Source organism: Myxocyprinus asiaticus, chromosome 41 (genome assembly GCF_019703515.2).
Source record: "Myxocyprinus asiaticus isolate MX2 ecotype Aquarium Trade chromosome 41, UBuf_Myxa_2, whole genome shotgun sequence".
Classification (NCBI taxonomy): Eukaryota; Metazoa; Chordata; class Actinopteri; order Cypriniformes; family Catostomidae; genus Myxocyprinus; species Myxocyprinus asiaticus.
In genome coordinates, this window is record NC_059384.1 from 30,856,244 (window position 1) to 30,868,683 (window position 12,440).

Below are 12,440 nucleotides of genomic sequence, written 5' to 3' on the forward strand. Positions count from 1 at the left end.
TAACCCTCCTATGGTATACATTTTCTTCATTTGATAAAAATCCCTTTATCGGAGCAGTACAAAGCTTTGTGACTTTTCATCCATTTGCCATCTGAACATACAAAAAAAAAAAAAGAAAAAAAAAATTGGGCTTGATTCGAGAAGTCTAAGTGATCATAAAAAAACGACACCTTTGGTATTCGCAGTCAGAATTGACCAACCATTGAAAATTAATGAGAAAGACCAAAAAACAGAGCATTTAATACAATCAATAAATCAGCCACAATGCAAAAAAAAAAAAAAAAAAAAAAAAAAAAAAAAAAAAAAACAGAAGTTACAGGGTGAGACTCTAAAATATCCTTAGTGCAAAACATACACACACACACACACACACACACACACACACAAGAATGAACTGGTGAGACCGACCCAACATTTTTAAATTTTTTTTACATTTGTCAAATAAAACCAATAAATCAGTCATATTGCTAAACACACTCAGAAATGAAGGGGTGAGATGATAACACATTCACAACGCAGAACACACAAATACACACACACACACACACACACACACACACTCACAGAACCAGGGGATCAATAAGTGGAGCTCTACAGCCATCTTTTGGTCATTGTTGGCATTGCAAGTCATCTGTTGTTTTCTAGCTGATGACAGCAATCTGACACACACACACACACACACACACACAATTTTTCCTATAGAAAGTTTGAAATTGCAAAATGTTTACTCTGATTCTTGCGTTTTATACTCTAATTTTCAGAATTTTGCAGTTCAGTTTTGTTTCTTGATGTTCATTTTCTTGACATTATTGTGCATTTACTTTGAGTTATTACATTTTAATGTTTGAAATACATTTTTCTTTGTAACACTATGGTCAGGTTTGATGACAAGCATAATGATATAAACTGCAAAAACTGACACTTCAAATCAATTTTAAAATGCTAAACTTTGACAAATGATAGTTTGATTATGTCTAAATATATATATATATCCAAATGCATATCTTGTGATAAAATATAAAATTAATTTACAACATGCAATCAGACTACACATTAGGTAGCTACAGCCATCTACTGGCTGTTACTGGCATGACATGGTTTTCAAGTCATGTTATTTATATTTTGTTCACCAGATAGCAGCAAAATGCCTCCAATTTATGCCACTCTCATATTTTCTTCGTTTCAACTTATAAAAGTGTCAGTTCTGATTTTAAATTTTTTTTTTTTTAAATTAGCTTATTTGTATATAAGATCAAAATAACATAAAATACCAAAATAAGTGCATAATTTTATTGCTCTTATGGTATCATTATCATCATCATAAAAAAAAAGGGATACACATCTGATCCTTCCGGTCAAAAATGATCATGAATACCAAAGGGAGGTGCCCTTTCTCAATACCATAGGAGGGTTAATACCCTTTAAAAGCTCAACATCCCCATTTACTTTAACTGTCTAGAAAAGAGAAGCCCAACATCTCCTTTTGTGTTCCACAGATGAAAGTCATACGGATTTAAAGTAACATGAGAGGGCAGTGAAAAACCTCTTTGTGTATCCTCTTGGTAGACATTATCAAAAAGCAATACTGTTTTCTGAAAAACACAAGTGCATTTTCACTACACTTTATCATGCACAGAAATTATTTGCCTGTGCATGCAGCCTTGTAATACACAACTGTCAGCAGGTGGCAGTATGAGAGTTAAGTAGCTAAACATTTTCAAAATAATCAACTCTCTTAAATAGTTTCACCTCTTCCATGGTAAATCAGTGTGTTTTAGCCCTCCTTGAGGCTTGCTGGGTAGAAATCAAACAAAACTGTATGCAAATGTAGGTGAATGGGAGGGCATCACAAAACACATACAGAGGGAAGTCTACACGAGGCACACCGTATTGCCATTGAATATTGGCTTAGTGTAAAACAGAATGTAGAACAAATGCAGCAAAACAATGAGTGCCTTTCAAGTGTGAAACAGTGAAAATCTTGCTCCGAACAGCTTAGTAAGCCTCTTTTAGGTTATATAAAGCAATCCTCACTTATGTAAAAGTGTGACACACTTTTTGCTTTGAGAAAATGGCTTTAGGACTGGCTTTATCTGTATCTGTTTCAGTGTGTTGTTGGAATTGTATTGCGTGAGCAATGGTAATACGCATGCACTCAGTGACCTATACAGTCACTGCACAGAAAGAATGGTGGTGACTACTACGGCACAAACAGACGCATGTAAATGAAGATGCATGCAATCAACATGCTAGGGTGAGACGCGGTGAGGAAATGTAGCCGTTAGACTTACTGTTCTCCTGAACTCTGGCCACAAAGCCTGTGAGTGGGATCTGTGGGGTGAGCTGGGGCATGGGTGGAGGAGGGGGTGCGATAGACACTGTACACCCACCCAAAAACACCACACGCCAAACAGAGAGAGTGAAATAAGCGGAAAGACAAAGAGGATAAGGAAAGGAGATCACGTGAAAGAAAGAGGAAAAAACAGAAAGCACAAACATTAGTCAGTCCCAAATGACAAGGTAGAAGATAAAGATAATGAAAAGAATTCCTAATGCATTCAGACAGGATTGGGAATAAAAACTTTTTTATTTGTATACAGAAAAATCAGTGGCTCACAAAGAGATGTTATGTTCAGGATAAAGGCTAGATTTTAGGCATAAGAAATGATTTCTGGCCCTGCAAGTATATTTATATATATATTATATTTATATATTTTGTTTTGATTAATTGAACCGCACCTGATCAAATTCCTGTTTTTGTGCACTATAACTGTCCACACTGTATCTGACTTTAAAAAAAAAAAATATTATAGCTTAAATCTGATCAGTTGGCCTAAAATACTCTGAAAAATTGGCTAGTAAGAGTTCATTTTTATTTTGCAAGCTTTTGCACAAACCTTTTCCAAGTAAATTTTAATGGTATAAAATTAGGTCGACTTAACTTCATGAAATACAATTGATTAAAGTGAGTAACTTCAACGTAAACATTTGAGTTAATACACTAACTTTTACTTAACATGTTTTGTACATTTTATTTTTTTTTTTTTTAAAGCAACATTTTATTAGAACTTTTCTTGTAATCACATTTAATCATGTACCGCATGACATACAATGCATGCTATGAAGTCTATTAGATAACATCACCTTGCATTACTGGCTTTAGTTTGCACATGCAGACCTCAACACTTGGTGTGCAAAAAACGATGACGGTAACAATATAAAATAATTTTTTTGATCCTGAACGGGTAATTTTGAGTAGAAAATTAACTTCAGACTACACAAAAACAAGAAGTTAACAAACGTAACAACAAAATCAACAATAAAATAAAGATGTAAATAAACTCACAAACAGTGAAACAATGCAAGCTCATTAATTATTCAAGACCAGTGCATGCTGGGAACACCAGCTTCGAAAAGTTAAGTAAAATGTACTTATTTTATTTAACTGTGAAATTTACTCAAATTAGCGAATAAATATGACAAGGTTTTCCACTTCAGGATTGATACATGATGACGCATTATAAAGATAACAAATAATCTTAAATAATATTTATAAGTGCGTTCATTTAACATGTTTAAATTAACAACAAATGTATAATTTTCAAGTTCACTCTTTAACTTATTCAATGTAAAAAATACTTGAACTTTTCTGCTATATATCTTTTTTTTTCTCAGAGTACGTGAACGCAAATATTTTTTACTATACAAGCTCAATTTAAAGGAGAAGTGTGTACTTTCTGCGCTACTAGTGGCACCAAACGGAATTACAAAAATAAAGTAGGTTTTCAAACAACCTTAGCCAACACCCCTTAGACTCATCATGCCCTAACTCACTCTCTGATTCCCTATGAACAAATAGGCCATACTAAATAAAAGGTGGTAAAACAGGGGGAGGCGCCAGTGTATTAGCGGCTTGAGCAGCGATCTTGTTTTTGGCGCTCATGTTTGCCAGAGTGATCTCATCATTGGTGGGGTGTGTGTGTGTCCTCCACCTTGTAAATGTGATGTCAATGTTCACTCTGGTTTTACTCCGTTCTCTTTGTCTCTGTAGGCGATGCTAACTTTCTTTTCCTCTGTACATGTCTGCCATGGTTTTTCCATATTCCCCTGGCTGAACAAGTAGCCACGCCTCAAACTCACGCTATAGGTTGAGCTAGAAAGGAATGGGTGGAGCTGAGCGGGCCGCTCAAAATATAAACATGTTTTGATAGTACCTGGGAGACTCAGTGTTTATACTTTTGGGGGAGGTAAACCCACGAATGGCTTACTTATAGTTGTCAATAAACTGGTAAACTCACGTAGGAAGTGTAAGCTCAGGTGATCAAGGAGGTGCATTCGACATGGCGGCGTCAGACTGCTAGATCGTACAGCTGTGCTGCTCTTTGCATTTCTTTGGACATCTGCAATATCACGCAGATACAAAATAGTTTTTCTTTGGATACCACAATTTTCTTATAGTGGAGAATTTGGAAGAATGAATCAACGACGACGACTTCTGCAAGATGGATGCCGACACAAACACGAGAAGAATTACACAACCCAGCCAAACAGAAAAAAAGAAAACGACTCATCTACTGATACTGACGATTTGATTTCCACTGACATAGAGGTTGGTGTCTTGAATTCCATCAACAACAAATTAGTTGTACTGGGGATCATACATCAAGAGATTAAAGACTTACGATCCAGTCACGATTTCACACACCAACATATCAGTGACCTATACAGAGACAATAAAGAACTTCATACGAACGTGCAATCACTCTCCTCACAAATTGAAATCATGAAAAAAGAAATGAAAGAAACTATCCTTGATATTCAAGTGAGAAGTATGTGAGATACCCTGATATTCTAGGGAATCCCTGAGAATGATACTGAAACCCCAGAACACTCAATTAAAAACGTAATGTGCAGCGAACTGAAACTCCATGCTGACATTGTTAAGAACATCACCTTTCACCGAGTGCATCGCCTCGGTTCCCACCTGAAAAATCGACCACGGCCAATAATCACTAAATTCGAGCATTTTAAACAAAAAGAGCTGGTGAAAAGTAAAGGGAAGGAACTGAAAGGGACCAACTTCGGGCTCAACGACTAATTCCCTAATAAATAAACGTCGGAGAGTCCTATACCACATCCTCAAACATCATAAACACTCTGGCAGCCACGTCTCTATGGTGGTTGACAAACTATGTATAAACGGACAGCTTTATAGGAACTCTAAAACCACTCCATGGCTCATCTAGAAAAAACAAGGAGATCAGCTATGATATAATATAAAACTACCTCCATGCATCACTAGTGTTTTTGGGTGTAACTCTCCATCCGTGTCACACACCTTCATTCTTCTCTTCTATGTGTAATTTCATGTCTTGTCTTATATGTGTATCCCCTCTGTAACCGTCAAAAGCTTTATATGTATTACACCTCAGTTGAACATTCATCTACTCCTTATTTCATCCTTCATAATGTGTAACTGGATGCCCATACTGATACTTAAAAGTATCATCATATTGACCCAAAGATGGACTAAGGAGAATATTACAAAGGGGGGAAAAAGGCAAAATATAAATGACAAACGTAAAATGTATTAGTTGGAACATGCAGGGAATCAATTCACCCATCAAAAGAACCAAAGTACTAGGCCACCTTAGAAAACCGAACGCAGATATCTGCCTTATTCAAGAAACTCACCTCTTGGATACAGAACACAAGAAACTTCAAACCACACATTTCGCACAGATATACTCATCATTATATAGCTCTTAGAAAAGAATTGCTATTTTAATCAGGAAAAATATATAAATTATGAACAGCACTTATATAGCTGACCCAGAAGGCCGCTATTTTATTATTATTATTATTATCTCTATAAACACTAATGTCATGACTATCTCTAACATATATGGATCAAACACTGATGATAAACAGTTTTTTTCATAACTTCTTTTTGTCACTATCCAACTTTTCCTCAATTTTCTATCATAATTGGTGGCGATTTTAATACTGTATTAAATCCAATAATGGACAAGTCTACCAAACCAGACACAAAAGAATCATCGCATTCTGCCGATATCATCAAACAATATATGACTGACTTCGGTCTTGGCGATGGCTGGAGGCTTGCAAATCCTACCTCAAAGGAATACATTTATTTTTCACCAGTGCATAAATCACATTCACACATTGATTACTTCTTAATAAGTAACTCCATTATTCCAGACATCACTGACTCCTCTAACCCTATTGTTATTTCCGACCATGCACCAGTCACTCTATAAAAAATTAAAATACCCTAAAAACCACACATAGATGGAGAATGAACCTTTCTTTGCTTCAAGACATAGAATTTGATTATTACTTTAAACGAGAATGGGCTTTTTTATGGAAACAAACAACTCCCAGGAAGTGTCTGAATTAACATTATGGGAAACAGCTAAAGCAGCGTTAAGATGAAAAATAATTGCATACTTGAGAAGGAATAATAATGCCAATGCACAAAACCCATCAGAACAAATACTAAAATAATTAAACGCAACACACAATACAACTGAAGAAATTACACACAAAAAAGCACAATTCCAAAAACAACGCCTAAGATGTACTAATTTTGAATATAATGACAAATCCGGAAAATACCTTGTGAATTTAATTAAATGCAACAAAGAAAAATCACTTATAACAACAATAAAAAATCCTGAAGGTAAGACTTTCTATACGGCACAAGAAATTAACGACACCTTTCGAACATTCTACAAAAATCTATATAGCAATGAGAAACAAGGAAATGATGAACAGATTCACAACTTCTTAAGTAATATAGTATTACCAAGTTTAACCACATCAAATGATAGCCCCGGATGAACCAATAACAGAAGACAAATACAAAAAAGCCCTACATTCATTACCAAATAATAAAGCCCCTGGATTAGATGGATACCCACCAGAATTTTATAAACATTTCTGGCCAACAATATCACCCCTACTCTTAAGAATGATGGCAGGAATTAAACATTCTTCATCTATTCCACCCTACATGAATACTGCACTAATCACAGTCCTACTTAAACCAAATAAAGACCCAACAACATGTACAAGTTACAGGCCATTATCCCTCATCAACACAGATATCAAAGTAATTAGTAAAGTGTTAGTCATACGTCTAGAATCTATTATCCCCCTTCTTATCCACCCAGACCAAACGGGCTTCATATAAGGACGACACTCAAACAACACACGACATCTGACATTATTGCATCACTTGATGTTGAAAAAGCATTCGACTAGGTAAACTGGACTTTTCTCTTTAAAACTCTTAGCTTAGGTAAATCATTGATTCATTGGATTAAATTCACTGGACTGTACTTCACACCAACTGCATCAGTAAACACAAATGGTATTATCTCTCCAGCATTCCATCTACAATGAGGAACCAGACAAGAATGTCCAATCTCCCTACTTCTATTCGCCACTTCTAGAACCGTTAGCTGCTGCAATACGACAGAAGGACAACACTGAGGGAATCGCATCTCAAAAAAGCATTCATAAAATTTAATTATATGCAGATGACATTTTACTATTTAAAAGAAGTCACTGGACTGGTTAACAACTATTAAAAAAAATTCAGACTACTCTATAAACTGGACTAAATCTACTATCCTACCATTACAGGGAAAACCTTGCGATCTGGGACTACAAAACACTGCTTTTAATATAAGTAATATTTCATATCTAGGTATTCATGTTTCTTCTAAACTTCAAACAATAGAAGATGATCTTAAACGGTGGATGAATTTACCACTCAATACCATAGGATGCATTAATATAGTAAAGATGTGAATTCTGCCCAAAATTAATTATCTCTTTTCAATGACACCTGTTCAACCTACAAAGAAATGGTTTAAATCTCTTAATAGTATCATATGTAAATTTTATTTGAAAAATAAGAAACCCAGAATAAATGTACACATACTTCAAAACAATAAGGACCAAGGTGGCTTAACAGCTCCTAACTTCCAACATTACTATCTTGCATCTCAATTACAATATCTTTGTAAATGGATTAAATGTAACCACTCTCAAAACCCATGGATAGAATTAGAACAAGCCGAATGCGAAGACATTGCAATCTCAGATCTCAAAGTAACAGTTAAAAGCCACAACTTATTGAAAAACACTATGATTAGAATAACTCTTGAGTCCTGGTGGCAGGTGAACAAATTAGCAAACAAGAATTTTTCAACACTTGTGGTCGACTGATATGGGTTTTTTAAGGGCCGATGCCGATATCCAGAGAGCAGGGTGGTCGATAGGCCAATACAATGCCGATATATAACACAATTGAATAAAGTAAATAACAAACATAACATTGCTAAAAAAGAATGAAAAACTATTGTATTTTAAATGGTAGATAGCAGTTTCTTCTGATTTCTGTTTAGTCATCAAATATTTTATTTTATTTATTTGCACATGAAGAAATTGTTCATATATTAGGAAGGAGGAAATAACAGTACACACAAGCAACCATGGACGGCATGTCCACGTTAGCAACCGCAATTACTCCAAAAAAAAAAATACCGAATCAAACCAATTGTACATACAGTCCATAATGAATAAGACATTTACTTATAGCACATGAGAAGCGCTTTTACCTTGAAGTTGTACCAGAGACTATTTAGCAGAGACGGGCCACTTCTATTAAAATGAATGGGAAAAATTTGAAAGCCCAACTGCAACCAACGGTCAATGGATGTAGATAGGAAGTCCCGCCTTACAGGTAAAAGAGCCAATCACCTTTTAGATACAGACATCGCCTGTCAATCAACTCTAGAACACGCATGCGCGTTAGCTATAAATGCTGGGAAAATTTTTTTTTTTAGCATAATCTTAGGTAAAGAAGCACCATTTATGATACCAGTGTTGTCAGATTTTACTGATTTGAAACATGTTCTTTGATTGTAATCTTGACCAACTGTTTGAGATTTCGGTCTTTCCCTATTCAAGTATATAGGAGCTGCACTGTCATGACTGGAAATAGCCTCCCAAGAGCGTTCCAAACATGGCCGACAGTGGACTGACTTGCTAGAAAGACTTTGGTTGCACTCACGTGCTTGTGCGGATCCAGCACGAGTCTCAATCTCCTGACAGTTTAAATGGCCCGGAACGCCTACTTGGATTGTCAAGGACTGACCATCATGATCTGTGAATCAGAGGAACTTTTGATCCTGATTCTGAAGTTTTGATTCTGGCTGATAGACTATGTGCTTCAGAGGAATATCTTAGATGAGCCCTCAATGGGAAGAAAATGTCGGACTTTTGTGAATTACATTTATTTAAACGAGACATCTGCATATTTGCAGATGGTATATAATAGAAGTTTTATTGATATTTGCCTTTTATTATTAGAAAAGTTACAGAGAACTGCTGAGGAGTGACTGTTAAAACACATTTTTAGTAAATAAATGAGCGCTCCACAGGATGCTGGATCTGCTGAAGTTGTGTGAGGTTGGTTTATTACATCTGTTTAAATGAGATATGCACATATTTGCAGATGGTATATGATATTAGTTTTATTGATATTTGCCTTTTAATCATTAGACAAGACAGTTAAAAGTTACAGGGAACTGTTGAGGAGAGAGAGGGAGAATGAAACTGGCAAGTACTTTAAAATTTTGAGCTCAAACGCGTCTGCTGTGGCTCTGATATACGGACCGTTTAAATGAGACTGTGTTTCTCACCAGTCTATTATTGTAGTAACACGATGGCACATAACAAAATTAACCGTGACTGGTCGTTTACATGTCTCCGTTGCTTCACATGCAAGCAGGCAATTCTCAGTGCCCTCAAGAAAAGGGCCATTTTCCCGGCCAAACGGGAAAATTTATCGGCCAATGCCGATAATTAAAAAAGTCAGAATATCCGCCGATTTATCAGCCTCTGTGATATAATCGGTCGACCACTATTCAGCACCACACAAAAATTCTCCTTTATGGCATAATCCAGATTTCAACATCAATAAATCTTAAGCGCTGCCTATCCAAATCTGCTCGGCGGGTGTGTGCGTGTGTGCTGCAGGGTGGAGGGATTGAGTTCTACACAGGTCGTTTTGCGCCTGTGTCTGCGGGCTGCTGGCCCTCGACGTGGTGTGTTGCTCAATCAGGATCGATGAATATTGGTGGCCCTCCATGTGGTTGTGTATGTGCGCCTCAGTTGCCCTGAGTACTGCAGCCGGGTATTGGCATTAGGGAATAATCAAATTGTCTCTCATGTGCACTCAGTGTTAAAGCTGAATCTCAACACCAAGTAGCCTCTTACGGGAGGCACCAGGAAGTGCAGAGAATACTGGACAACCAGAGATACTGCCGTGCTCCTTGGAGCGGAGGGCAGGGTCCCTCGGCTCAGGCCGGGCACCTGAGCATGACTAATGTGGAGGCGGCACCTAATCATCTGGGAGCGGTGCAATGCGTTGGGGGCCTGGGATCTTGGGTGCCTCGGGGTATGTGAGCCTTTCTATCTGTTGAATGTATCCCCTTTTATGTACTGTGTTTTCTTGTGTGTGGCAATAAAAAAAAATTTAAAAAAATGATAAAAATAAGAACAATAAACTGGGATAGTAGAAACACTGACATATATAGAACTGGATTGCTCATGACATCATTTCAGTGAAGCCACTGCGCCGCCATATTGCTATGCCCAAACATTCCAATGTCCCTATTGACTTAATAGGAAATCATCTCATTTCAGCGAGTAAACATTAGTCATTTAATCACAGATTTTATATCTGAAATCTGCATGTACATCCCTACAACGCAAATGTCCTACACATGTAATTATTTAAAGTCAGGAATTTTTCCTGTGTCTTGAAAGCCCGAGCGAGTTATGTGTAACTATATCAAACTTCTACTACTTCTAACAAACTTCATCAGTGAACAGATCAGCTGAATGTAAACAAGTTAACTGAAACTGAGGTAAGATACCAACAGACATTTTCAGACGTATTTATTGTGAACATCGAAGTGTTTGTTCAGAATTACTTGTTTTATGTTTTCATCAAAAAGTGTCTTTTTCTCGCAGTCACTTGAATAAGCTCTCTCTATCACACGCAAAGCTGGTTAAAATTAAACTGATACGCTAGATTTAAATGGCAAACGAACACGTATTTATCACATGTATCCATGTATAACTACATAGAGCACATCACTATAAAAAACCCGGCAAATCCAAGAAGAAAAGAAGAAAGATTTCAAGAAGGAAATCCAACATGGAAAGTGGCAAAAGAAGTTGGTTGTTCTCAGTCAGCTGTGTGTAAAATTTGGTGCAAGTATAAACAAAATGGCAAGGTTACAAAAAGGAAAACACACGTGTAGACCAAGGAAGACGTCAAAGCGTCAGGATAGAAAACTCAATGCAATATGCCTTGAAAATAGAAAATGCACAACAAAACAAATGAAAAACAAATGGGTGGAAACAGGAGTCAATGTTTGTGACAGAGCTGTAAGAAATCGGCTGAATGAAATGGGATTTACATATAGAAAAGCCAAACGAAAACCAGCACTAACACCCAAACAGAAGAAAACAAGGCTACAGTGGGCTAAAGAGAAGCAATCATGGACTGTGGATGATTGGATGAAAGTGATATTCAGTGATGAATCACGAATCTGCATTGGCCAAGGTGATGATGCTGGAACTTTTGTCTGGTGCCATTCTAATGAAACATATAAAGATGACTGCCTGAAGAAAACAGTCAAATTTCCCCAGTCATTTATGATATGGGGTTGCATGTCAGGTAAAGGACCAGGGGAAATTGAAATTTTGGACACTTTTCTCATTCCATCGATAGAACATAGGTTTGGTGATGATAAAGTCATTTTTCAGGATGATAATGCATCTTGCCACTGAGCAAAGAGTGTTAAAGCTTTTCTTCAGGAAAGTGATATCAATAGACAGCCAGCAAACAGTCCGAATCTCAATTTCCATTTGAGATTTCAATTTCCGATTGAAAATTTATGGTGGAAATTGAAAAAATTAGTCCATGACAAGGCTCCATCTTGCAAAGCTGATCTGTCAACTGCTATTCGAGAAAGTTGGAACCAGCTTGATGGAGAATATTTTTCATTAGTGAAGTCCATGCCTCAAAGAATTCAGGCCGTCATAAAAGCCAGAGGAGTAGCAACAAAGTACTAATTGTGATTTTTTTTTGTTGATGATTCCTTCATTTTTTCTTCAGCATTGAGTGATTCCATATTTTTTTCCTCTACTTGATCTGGAAAAAAGTATGCCATTCATTAAAATAATGTAATTGAATTTGTTTGAGGGATGTTTCAAGAAGCCAGAATGTTAAGCTATTAAACAAAAATAGTTTTGTGTCATATCTGTGCATTGTTAATTTGCTATGAAGTAAAAAATCTGGGTGAACATCCTCTAAATGTGGCGATTCCATA

General features: G+C 36.5%; 1 protein-coding gene across 10 annotated transcripts in view; it reads right to left on the reverse strand.

Annotated features, from left to right (window-relative positions):
* The window catches only part of LOC127432026 (abl interactor 1), a 95,350-nt gene that overhangs the window by 4,436 nt on the left and 78,474 nt on the right, over positions 1-12,440 (reverse strand). For 5 of the 10 annotated variants that reach the window (XM_051682779.1, XM_051682781.1, XM_051682783.1 and 2 more), the window contains one exon: positions 2,292-2,378. The exons of the other annotated variants lie outside the window; for them this stretch is intronic. In XM_051682779.1, coding sequence (XP_051538739.1) covers positions 2,292-2,378 — 87 coding nt within the window. The remainder of the gene's footprint in view (positions 1-2,291; positions 2,379-12,440) is intronic. 10 annotated transcript variants of the gene reach the window in all.